The sequence below is a fragment of the Microtus pennsylvanicus genome, chromosome 7, assembly GCF_037038515.1.
Source record: "Microtus pennsylvanicus isolate mMicPen1 chromosome 7, mMicPen1.hap1, whole genome shotgun sequence".
NCBI classification, from domain to species: Eukaryota; Metazoa; Chordata; class Mammalia; order Rodentia; family Cricetidae; genus Microtus; species Microtus pennsylvanicus.
In genome coordinates, this window is record NC_134585.1 from 49,977,673 (window position 1) to 49,990,860 (window position 13,188).

Genomic DNA, 13,188 nt, shown 5'->3' on the forward strand with positions numbered 1-13,188 from the left:
CAGTAGATATTTGTAAGAGGGAGGAACTTGTTCCTGCCTGAACTTGGTAAGCGAGACTTTGTTGGCTCCCCAAGGGAGGCTTTACCCCTCTGAGGAGTGGCTGGGAGGGTGGGATGGAGAAGGTTGTGGGGAGCAAGGGAAGGGAAGGAGAACTGGGGCTAATATGTAAATTTTAAAATAATAAATAATATTGAAATATTTGCTTTAGTACTCTTTCACTAATATAGGCACAAATAAGACCCAAGTTCTCAATTTTTCATATGTTCCATTGCAAATAGGAGAATTTATTAAATTGTTGTCAGTTATCTGTGCTAGCAGACAAATACGTTTTATTATTGTGTGCTACTTCTATTTCTCTTCACTTAGAAAGAAGTGTCCACAACAATATTCCTAAGACTTTCAGGACATTCAATATATATGTATGTAAACACAAATCTGCTGTTTTCATTCATCTTCCTCCTCAAATTATTCTCCTATTTCCTCTCCCACTCAACTCTAAGAGTGCTCTATCTCTTCTTCCATAAAATGTTGTTAAAGGAAAATGTCAGCCATTTAATGTGGACCCAAGTGTGTTACTTCTTATAGTATCCCAACATGCTTTACAAATATGTACTAACATAATTCAAGAAAATCATGATCAAAGTTTGCCAGTATTAGATTTTTGACCTTCATTTATTAATAATTTGCTATATGAACAAACTGACCTCTGATGAGAGGAAAGTAATCATAATTTTATGCAAACATGTCTTAGTTTTGTTTCCTGTTGCTATGCTGAACACCCTGACACAAGGAACTTTGAGAAGAAGAAAGGTAATTGGTCTACAATTCGAAATCATGGTCCATCATTGTGGGGAAGTCAAGGCAGGAGCTGGAGGATGATAATCATATTACAGCCACAATTAAGAGTGCAGAGAGAACAAATGCAAACTTGCTTGTACTTACCTCAGTTTCTCCACTCATACAGTACAGGATTCCAAGCCCAGGGAATGCTGCCACCCACAGTGGGCAGGTCCTCCTACATCAACTAGCATAATGAAGACAATCCCTCACAAGCCAACCTGACTTAGGCAATTTCTCCTTGAGACTTTCTTACCAGGTAAAGATCATATAAAATCAACAACTCTCTCTCTTCTCTCTCTCTCTCTCTCTCTCTCTCTTCTCTCTCTTCTCTCTCTCTCTCTCTCTCTCTCTCTCTCTCTCTCTCTCTCTCTCTCTCACACACACACACACACACACACACACACACACAGCCACACACAAACACACTGCACTACCTATGTTTTTAATTAGTACCTTCATCTAAGTTGCTCCTAATTAACTATAGCCTTTGTTAAGGATGCTGAAAGATGCTGATTTTAACAGGAAAGTAAGACAGACCTACTACTACTCAGGACTGGAGTAGCAGAAAGAACTATTCAAAGTTCAGGCCATCATGTAACAAGGCAAGTCATATATTTTATTCATATATTTTCATCTGAAATAACAGTGCCTTGGTCTTAGGTAACATTTAAAATTTAAAGACATTCAGAGTAAGGGGAGAACATTAAGAAGTAAGATATGGTTACATAAACAAAGAGGGGGTTGCAACTTCTTTTAAGATATGTAGCACCTGGGTCTGAAAAAGCATGGGATAAATCCGGACTAGCTGAACATAGAGGACAATGAGGAATACTGAGAACTCAAGAACAATCGCAGTGGGTTTTTGATCCTACTGCACGTACTGGCTTTGGGGGAGCCTAGGCAGTTTGGATGCTCACCTTAGGAGACCTGGATAGAGGTGGGCGGTCCTTGGGCTTCCCACAGGTCAGGGAACCCTGATTGCTCTTCGAGCAGATGAGGGAGGGTGACTTGATCAGGGGAGGGGGAGGGAAATGGGAGGCGGTTGCGGGGAGGAGGCAGAAATCCTTAATAAATAAATAAATTTAAAAAAAAGATATGTAGCACAAGAGTAGGGACTAACTGAAACCAATAAACAAAATTCACCAGGTTTTTTTTTACAAAAGGAAAATAAGGCAAACAGACAAATAACAGAAAAGAATGGGCTGTTCATGGTTAACAAAGATGCTAGACAGATCAACAGGTCAACAAGAAGAAATAATCTCAAAGTCCTCATTTAACTTTTGTAAGACCCCAGTTTTATGTGGATAGATGAATAGGTTACAGAGATACTGATGTAAAAAATTTGATAAAATAAATAATTATGAGACAAAGATAAATGCTCAAAATTGTTAAGAGTTTTCTATGTTATAGGATATAAAAATTATAAACAATTATTATATCTTTTATAATTTTTCACTGGAAATGAATGTTATTTTATGATCTGGAATGTGTGATTAAGCAGGTATGTGTGTAAGTAATTTGCTTTTCTTTATGTTAAACCAGTAATTCTCAATTAAGGACAATTTTATTCGTAGAGAATATGTCTCAATGTCTGGAGAAATATTTTATTACTCTGACTGTGGGCATACTGTAGTCTGGGTAGAGGAAAGGGATAAAGCTAGACTTCCTACAGTGTAGGTGACCATCTCAAAAGTAAAGATTTACATAGACAAAGGTGGTAATAATATTGGTAAATCCTGACATTAAACAAACAAAAGATTTACCAAGTGCTCATTCCTCTATGTAATAAGTTCTACTTATATTACTTAATATTTGTTTTAGAATTTGATAAAATGTGTTTTGATCACATTTGCCCACTCCTGCAGCTCTTCCCATACTCACATCCCTCCTTTTCTTATCACCCAACGTTGTGTCCCTTTTCCCTTATCATAGTCAATGTGTGTTACTGTGTGGTCCTCCTCTGGAGCACAGTCAACCCACCAAGGGCTATACTCTTAGGGGAAACTGACCCTTCCTCTCCTAGCCACCAACAATTGCCAATAACGCCTCAGCTAGGGGCAGAAATGCATGCCCAGCTCCCCTTGCCATCCATGGATTTGGTGTGGCTTGGGCTTGCACAGTTCTTGTACATGCTCTCACATCTGCTGTGAGTTCATATGCACAGCTCATATCTGCCTGTTGGTTTAAACAGTTTATTTTTCAATATACAAATTGAATAAGCTCTTGAGCTATCATAAAGGTAGTTCACACATAAACACATATAGATGTCTTTATAATAATATATACTGTTTGTGTTTAAGATATATATCCAAGGGCTCAATGTATTCAGTCTGTTTCCACTTATTATATTTTCTCAAGAATTTATGGTATGAATAGTATCTACCTCCAAATCAATTTGACCTTTGACCTTTTCTTATCTTGCTTATGTTCCTGCATCTCTATATTTTACAGAAACATTAATGGTTTCATTAGTGCCACTAATTTTGCATGTATATACTCCTACTTTTAAAACAGGTATTTTAGAATATGTGATATCTCTTTCTCTCAGGATCATGCAAATCTAAATGGCCTGAATTGACTGACAAGTAGAGAAAGATTTTCTTGTCTGCCATTATATCTTGTGTGTTGGCTATTTAAAAGCCCTATGTAGGTATATATTGGTTTATATAGTATTAAACAATATGCAGCTATTCTGGATAGAACTGATACTGGTGTAATGATATTTATATTAATTTTTAGAATTTATTATAATTAACTTATGATAAACATATGTTTGAGGGCTTGCTTATAGTCAAGAATTCAGAGGTAAATGGGCTGAAGTGTAAGCCAGTCAGTAGAACATGCACAGAGACCTGGGTTTGGTCTTTGGCCCTACTTAATGGTTCACAGAGTAAGTAACGGTACTAAAGAAACAACAGGCTTGGAATTCACAGTAATCCTTGACTCTATAGAGAATTCCGGCCAGGCTTTGTCGCATGAGACCCTGTCTCAAAAATAAAAGATGCTAATTGGTATTCTAGATGTTTCCAATGTCTAATATATTCCACATAAAAATAATATTTTCCAGAACAAAGTGACATGCAATTCGTTTCCCAACATTGAATATGCAGCCTAACCAGAATAGAATTTATCCTGAGAAATTTTGTTCCATCATAAATGGGCTTGTGGCTGAGATCTTAAATCAGTGGATAATTAGTCAGATAAGATTTTAGGAAACCTAAAACTGTCTGTATACCTGGGACCATCCAAGACAGTTCTGTGACAAAGAGGACAGAGCTGAACTTGAACAGACTGATAAGAACAAGAAGCAAAGAGAGACACAGAAAAGAGGATGAACAAACCTGAGAAGGTGAGACTGGTCACGGCCATAATCATGAAGCCATGAACAAACAGCCCTTGCTGGGGCAGCCGATGACTTTGGGCTGCTAAGAAGTGACCAAATTGTGGGAGAATCAGAAGAGTGAGTTTCATGGGAAAACCCTATAAAATACCTACACGATATCTACAAATAAGGTAAAACATGCCGTGCCCAGAGACCACATTTTTATTCTCAATGCATATGTAAGCCTGAGAGGTTGCCCCATACATAGAGACCTTTGTACTACATAAAGCAAAGCCTGTCCTACATAGGCTATCGAAAGCTCCATTAAAATGACCATTAGCAAAGGCAAGCTAGATTTAGTCTCAGCACCATGTGGCTTTTCCATCCCTAGTGACTACAAAGAAAACTAATGTCCTCATTTCCAAAGAGAGGTGCTATAATTAAAGTCTTATTTCAATGACCCTAACCACTATCATAATGGATATCGCTGTCAAAAGAGTAAGAGAGAAAGAATTCCTTTTGGTCAATGAGTCTTATAAAAGATACAAGCAAAAAAATTATTATTGTTTTTTTAATTAATATTTTTCTAACACCCATTGTTCTGCTTATGATTATATGTCTGAAGTAAGAGATAAGTTCCTCCAAAAATATCCCTAGTCCTGCCTTCTACCAATCTGCAGTTTTGTAACCCTTCTTGCATGTTAAGATAACACCTTTCCTGACAGGAGACTCAGAAAAGTCACCAAAGGCTTTATGTTTGAGGTAAGACCTTTACTGTTTAATTCCCTTTAGTAGTTATCAATTAATTAAAATTAATAAAAGCTCTCCAAAGAGTCAGTATGTTTTGAAAATCAAAGATTAGCATCATATATACTTAAATTATACAAATTATCATCAAATGAATTTATGATCATTTGTTAGTTATCTATGAAAAGGGTTATAGATGCTCACTTTCCTGCAAAACATCATTGTTCTGGGAAGAGATTCAGCAAGTTCATCTAACAGACTCACAAGCGGCCTCATAAGGAAGCTGATGGCTCTTCCAGGTGACCCCAGGATGCTCTTTAGGATAGAACATGTTTTGATTTTACAATTGGCTCCTTAGACGATTTCCACTTACACTGAATTGTCTAGTGCAGTGTCATATCGACACCACCCTGAAAATAAGTCTGAGATAAAAAGAAAGAAGGAAATAAGTGCTGGGGATTAAGCCACAAATTCTACCACCAATACAAACCTAGATGTGCTAAGATGTAGCATTTACAACGTCTTCACTAAAGCACTGCTAACTGAATCATGTGTGGAACTCTTAATTAACTCCAGTATCTAGGTAACATACAAGGTTTGTTGTCCTAATTTTTGTGAACTAGGTCACTCTGCGTTCTTCAATGGCATCAATGTCTAGCACATTTCTTGGAGAACAATCCAAGCACAGCTTGTGTCAGCTCACAGGAATTGTTCATGTTTGGGATTGCTATGCTTACAACAGGAAGAGTAATCTATGAAGATTACCACCTATGCAGAAAGTTACTAATGCTTATATTCTGGATGATGATTGACAGATCAGATTCAAGGAAGTGGTGGAAAGAGAGGAACTTACAATTATAGTCTAACACCTTTGCTCTCACAGCTGCTTTCTTCTTTTGCTAGTAAGAAAGTAATTCTTTCTTAAAACCTCTTAGTTTCTTGACAGTATCTGGACACAGTCAAGACCAAATACCAGATTTTCTAGTAATAAGTGTTGACTAATCCTTTGCCTGTTCACTCTTTTATACAATATATATCAGAGGGTACCCAGAAATTGGTTAGGAAGAAGTATTTTTTATGCACAGATATATAACAAAGGTGTTTGTTCAGTCACAATGGAAATAAAAGCTTCTGAATAAAAATAAAAGATTCAGAAGAATCATTTGCAGTCATCTCTAGGCCTGGGGTCTTTTATGTGAACCAGGGAAGTTTTGTAATTGCATCCAGTGTTAATTAATAAAAGTCCTATGGCTGGAGAGATAGCTCAGAGATAGTTCAGAACACATAATAGTCTTGTAGAAGAGTATTTGATTTGATTCATAGTTTGGGTTGGTGCTCGTTTGATTCCCAGGACCCACATGACATGGCTCACAACCACCTGTAACTCTGGTTCCAGGGCATATTATGTGCCTCCGTTCACCACAAACATACATGTACATACATAATGAATTTTTATTTATTTTACATTTAAATTCATAAAAGCAGTCTGGGAAGATGGCTCAGTGCCTGATGCTCAAGCAAGAGAACCAGAGTTCAACTCAGGTCCTCAACACCTACTTAAATGCCAGGTTGGCATGGCAACCCACTTATGAACTAGCATTGGAAGGTGGAAGCAGGATCCCCAGGACAAGCTGGTTAGTGAGGCCTGCCTCACTAGTGAGCTCTGGGTTTGATTAATAGAGTATGCCTAAAACGAATAGGGCTGGAGACTATCAGAACAATTCCTGACATTGTCCGTAGGCCTGCTCATGCACCAACACTCATATGCACATGCACTGGCACACATATACACATGCACTGTCATACATATGCACATGCACTGGCACACATATGCACATGCACCGTCATACATATGCACATGCACCGTCATACATATGCACATGCACTGGCACACATATGCACATGCACTGGCACGCATATGCACATTCACCAGCAAATGTATGCACATGCATTGGACACATATGCATATGCGCCAGCAAACATATGCACACACACCTGCAAACACACATGCACCCATAAGAAAGAGGAGAATGAAAAAAAAACCTATATGAATTGGTGATGAGCATGTTATAACACTATTTTAAAAGGTAGTCATTTAAGTGTTTAATCTCACCTTGTAATTCTATAAATCAATACATGAATCCATTTAAGAGGACTGTGGATGAGTTAACCAAGCATGTGCATTGATAGTAAAGATACAGGTGACAGCTTCTGCTCTTGACAACTAAGGAAGACTGAGCATGCAGGGAGAAAAATATCATGTGGATACAGCGCTGTATCTACAACTTTTCAGGTAAATAGCACAGAAAAATGAATCTTTTATTTCACCCAGAATAGCAATAAGCACAGTTTTTGCTTGAGTGTAAACAAGGACAAAGTATTTTCTCTGAGTTGCTAATAAGAAAAAAAAGACTATTTCAAAGAATAGAGCATGAACATTAAGTAGCAATATCTATGTGAAGTCCACTTGAATCATGGGTGAAAATAAAAGCAAATATTCTTTTTCTTTCTTTTAACATTAGGTCATGGAACAAAAGGAGTATTTGAACTTCTGTCTGGATGGCGGAGAACCAAAGAGAATTTACCCTTCAAAGACAGGGTAGCGGACGCCTATTCTGATGTGATGGTCACCTACACCATGACCAGCTCCCTCTACTTCATCACGTTTGGTATGGGTGCCAGCCCCTTCACAAACATAGAGGCAGTGAAGATCTTCTGTCAGAATATGTGTGTCTCTATTCTATTGAACTACTTCTACATTTTCTCTTTCTTTGGCTCTTGCCTGGTCTTTGCTGGACAACTAGAGCAAAATAGATACCACAGCATCTTTTGCTGTAAGATCCCTTCTGCAGAATACCTGGAACGCAAACCTGTGTGGTTCCAGACAGTCATGAGTGATGGGCACCAACAGACATCCCATCATGAGACAAACCCCTACCAGCACCATTTCTTTCAGCACTTCCTCCGAGAACATTACAATGCGTGGATTACCAATATCTACGTGAAACCATTTGTGGTCATCCTGTATCTCATTTATGCCTCCTTCTCCTTTATGGGGTGCTTGCAGATCATTGACGGAACTAGCATCATCAACCTACTAGCCAGTGATTCCCCAAGTGTGTCCTATGCCATGGTTCAGCAAAAATATTTCAGCAACTATAGTCCCGTAATAGGATTCTATGTTTATGAGCCCCTTGAGTACTGGAACAGCAGTGTCCAGGAGGACCTGCGGAGGCTCTGTAGTGGGTTCACCACAGTTTCCTGGGTGGAGCAGTACTATCAGTTCCTGAAAGTCAGCAACATCAGTGCCAATAACAAGACTGACTTCATCAGTGTCCTACAAAGCTCGTTTTTAAAAAAGCCAGAATTCCAACACTTTCGGAATGATATCATTTTCTCTAAGGCAGGAGATGAAAACAACATCATTGCTTCTCGCTTGTATCTGGTGGCCAGGACTAGTGGGGACAAGCAGGAGGAAGTCATAGAAGTCCTGGACAAGCTGAGGCCCTTGTCGCTTTCAAAGAGCATCAGGTTCATCGTGTTTAACCCTTCCTTCGTTTTCACAGACCATTACAGTCTGTCAGTCACCGTGCCTGCTCTGATAGCAGGCTTTGGGGTTCTCCTGGTGTTAATTCTGACTTTCGTCCTCGTGATCCACCCCCTGGGCAACTTCTGGCTCATTCTTAGTGTCACCTCAATTGAGCTGGGTGTTCTGGGCTTAATGACCTTGTGGAAGGTCAACATGAACTGCATTTCTATCCTGTGCCTTATCTACACTTTAAATTTTGCCATTGACCACTGTGCACCACTGCTTTACACGTTTGTACTAGCAACCGAGCACACCAGAACACAATGTATAAAACGCTCCCTGCAAGAGCATGGGACAGCCATTTTGCAAAACATTACTTCTTTTCTTATTGGGTTGCTCCCCCTCCTCTTTGTGCCTTCAAACCTGACCTTCACACTGTTCAAATGCTTGCTGCTGACTGGGGGTTGCACGCTTCTGCACTGTTTTATTATATTACCTGTGTTCCTAACCTTTTTTCCCCCTTCCAAAAAGCACCACAAGAAAAAGAAACGTGCCAAACGAAAGGAGAGAGAGGAAATTGAATGCATAGAAATTCAAGAGAACCCTGATCACGTCACCACAGTTTGAAGGTGGAGACATTTTTTTTTCTTTCCAGTGTTGCACAATGATACAGGGCAAGGAAAGCTCAGACCTCAGCTGCTTGGGCTGGCCAGGGGTAACAATGCAAGTCAGATCAAGAGTACTTTGCTCATGATACACCCAAGGGTCTGCTTCCTGTGGGGGGAAGAGGGGATAAAAGGAGGGAAAGTTCTTTGCAACCTTGTTCTCCATGAGAGATACATTTCCAGACATTGATTTAGAGCTATGGATTTCCAAGAATGGATGGATTACATGTTAAGACAAAAGGCTGAAAGAGATAAAGATGCAAAAGAAATGCTTAGAAGAAATGGAAAACAGAGACTAGGTGGTCTTCAGATAGGGGGAAAGACATAGGAAATGTCTCAATTGCCATGTCACTTTTCATGTTTGCTTTTTGAACAGGTCAGTCAAAAGAAACCTATGCACGCGAGCAGTACGTATTTAACCCTGTCTAAACCAAAGGACCACCCAATCCATTTTGTGTGTACATATAAGTATAAAGATACTTATATTTGTCTTTATTGCCCATTGGTGTTTGGGTGAAGGAAGGTGTCCATTTGCAGATAGGCTGGCCTTTCTTTGGAAAGTCAACTCAGCTTTAGCCAAATATATAAGCTCATTAGAGGTGATGCAAAATATATAAATGGCCACTTAAAATCAACTCGACTGTCTAGACAGCGAGAGTGTTTTCAGCTGTGTGATAGCAAAATAAACAGAAATTTGAATCCATTAAATTCTACCTGTCATGCTGTTGGTCCTCGGGATTCTAGCAAGGGATGACATCACAGAGGCATCAAAAGATATTTGAGTGAATTAGCATGTGGACAAATGTTTGAAACCTAACATAGTTGAGATGGCTTACGATGAGCCTTTAACATTTTTGTGTATTTGGAAGGCCAGCACTACTGCTTTTGGATATCTCACCCACCTGCAAACGAGCACTTTAAGCATATTGTCCTTGCGAACCTATGTAAGAGCACAGAGTATATGTGTGAAAGGGGAAGAAAAAAATGAGCTAACATCCCACAGTTAAGCCTTCTTATTTTAGATGGTGAAAATCCATGGCTGTGGCATATAACAGTTAACATAGGAGAAAGAAAATACACGGGAAACTCAGAAAGTAAAATGGACCAATGCATCATCCACGTCTCACACAGTCCTTAGCATAAGAAAAACTTTCCAACTCTATAGACTCTAATGTGCTCCTTGGAATAAATCTGGAGCATCAACCCAGGCCATGATCACTATGATGATGGTCATCATAGCCGCTGCAGCATCGTCTTGTTGTTTCTTGCAGTTATCAGTGTCTTGTTAGCTAGAAAGTCAGCTCCCACCACACGCATAGGTCTCTGCAGGGATCATACTAATCATGTATAAATACTGCTGGATTCTTTACATCAAACAAAAGTACTGAGGTAATGTTTCCATTGAGTTAGAGTTTAAATCTGTGCCCTAGGCAAGTACTCAGCCCGCTGGGTACTTATATGGACTAAGGCTGTTATTTATGTTGAGAAGTTACCAGACAATTCCTTTCCCTTGCCAAGTAGGGACTTAAGGAACAGTTTATCTTCAGGTAGAATAAAACAAAAGTTCAATGATGGCACAATCTGCTAACAAGCTCTTTTTTTCAGAAGAAAGTTGATATTTCCCAATTTGGATTGTATAATTTAATCACATTAATAATATTAACAGAATTAAAAGGCCAAACATGACAGAGCTCTTAGGAAGTCCCCTTCCTTTTACAGTGTTTGGGAATGATGTTGACATATTAGTGAAGCAAGAGCTCTGCTTTCGTGAACCGCACAGATTCTAAAAGGGACATTAGTTAAAGACAATTACAGTTTATTGAATGGCATTTGTTCTATTCTACCTTAAGGTCACTGTGTTTCAATGTTCCCACTACTGTAGGTGCAATAACTGTAGAATTAGCTAGGAAATCTAACTGCCTGTAGCCGCATTTAACGCTTTCTCTGTTTATGTATGATCATGTCACAGTGAAGGCCAGCCTTTCATCTCACGAACTTCTGTGCTAGGGAGAACTGGCTCTCACACAACTGACCTCTAGGCCATGATCTTATGTTTGAAGTTGAATTTTCTGAGCAGTCCTTGGAGCAGGAAACCAGAATTCCTTTTTTGCAGTTACTCATCATTTGTGAAGATTGCTGTCGCTGCACCTGTTTGTAAAGATGGCCACAGAAGCTGAGGATTCCGTGCCACCCCATGTCTGGCCATATTCAGTGGTACTCCGTGATTTCACCTGTTTTGTACCTACAGTTAACTTATCTGAGTTTTATAATTATGATCAATCATTTCAGATGCAAAAACAAAAAAAAAAAAGATTGCCAAGCTAATTGACAATCTTGCCAATTGCCAAATTTATAGGAGTACAGCTACATATTCTGCCAAACCAATCATTTTAATCCCCCCAAAGCCCTTGGATAGGAAAAGACTTCTGCGTTCGGCAATGTCTTCAAGGATCAAATGTGTAGGGCAAATAGGAATTTCTCATTGTCAAATTGTCTAGAGAGGTGGCATTTTAGAAGAGATGTTATCTTCTCCAGAACGCCATGATTCTCTCTAAGGACTTGTAGCAATAATTTACTGGAATGAAACTCCATGTTCTGGATGAGTTTGTGGCACACCCCAGATGCCTTGACTTGGTCTTAGGAAGTGATGTGAGCCCCAGAAGGGTCTGGATAAGCACCATCCAAACCTTCCAGTCTCACTATGAAGCAAGTATTTCCAAAAATTCCTCCAGTGAGTACCAAGATGCACCCTAAAAGGTCATGATTTGGAGGTAACTCACCATCATTAACCATGTCCGGGAGCTTGTATACTCCTCTCTGGCTTTGCAAGTTTACGCTCATTTTGTCCATTTGTGAAGCATTGATGGCATTCAAGTTAGGAATTTCTCTACTGTCAAACAGAGGACCATTCAAAGCCTAGAAGGAATCAGTGGGAAATCTTAGATTTGTGGAATATTTTATTTTACTGTAATGTGTTTTCTCTTAAATTGGGAGATTTTAAAGAACTTGTGAACCCCACACCTTTTCTTGTTTAAGCTGGATTGTGTTTCCATCACAATGTGAAACAAAAAGTGTTGTATATGTTCCACTCTCCTCAAAGAGGAACTCACCTAAATTATCAGACAAGCTTTGTTTATTCCATGGGCTAACCTACATCATGTATAAGTCTGTTGAAAGGATGTGTACTTACATTGTCCCTTGGGTCCTCTCAGTGATCACAAACCCCTTTGAAGGCTGTGCGTGAGTAGTCTGTGAGAGAACAACTCTAATCTAAGTCTGTCTTGACATGAATGTCTTTCTCCCAATTTATTTCCATAGAAATAAATTCACCTGTTGTATCTTGTGTTGTGAAAGGAATAATTGTGGGACACAAAGCTCCTAAGATGTTAGAATAGCCATTCTTGTATGTTGAACTTGAGTGTAAGAGCTATGTCCATTCTGTAATTATCCATTGCACTTTACCATAACAAATTAATCCTTCTAGACTTGTGACTGGAGCTGGGGATTAACTATTGCCATTGAAAATTTGTGTGTATTTTTATACATTCAGTGTAAATATTGTCATTACAATCAGATATTTTTTATAACCAAACAGTTATATAAATGCATGGCACAATGCATGCATGGTTACAAATAGTATGTAGATTATTAAAGACACTATTTTCAGAGTCATTACACTTTTTATTAAAATTTTCATATTTGCTATCATAAATGTCTCATAGGGTTTTGGCCACAAAGGCCCCAAGTCTACAGAAAACTTTATATTAAGGGAAGCAATCAGAAAATTGCCTTCTCGTATGTCAACAGCAGCCACCTGTACTAAGATGGCACTGGGAAATCACAGGGACTAAGTCTGGTCTCTTGGGTAAAGGACCAGGCATTCGTCCATAATTAAACATATGAACATGCCCTGGGTTTGCTAAGGTCATAGTAAACCAGAAGTTGTTGTCTTCTAGGACTGGAGAATTCTGTGAGTTGCTTACTCTTCACCAGGATGGGGGGGGGGGTGTGTCTATGTTCACTCAGCTTTGCTGGTGTCTACATAATGTTCGGATAATTCTTTCAAAGATGGCCCTGGAACTTTC

At 39.1% G+C, this 13,188-nt stretch overlaps 1 protein-coding gene across 4 annotated transcripts in view; it reads left to right on the forward strand.

Moving 5' to 3' along the window:
• The window catches only part of Ptchd4 (patched domain containing 4), a 175,318-nt gene extending 162,623 nt beyond the window's left edge, over window positions 1-12,695 (forward strand). For all 4 annotated transcript variants that reach the window (XM_075980660.1, XM_075980658.1, XM_075980657.1 and 1 more), the window contains one exon: window positions 7,432-12,695. In XM_075980660.1, coding sequence (XP_075836775.1) covers window positions 7,432-9,065 — 1,634 coding nt within the window. In that variant the 3' untranslated portion in view covers window positions 9,066-12,695. The remainder of the gene's footprint in view (window positions 1-7,431) is intronic.
• Window positions 12,696-13,188: the final 493 nt, after the last annotated feature.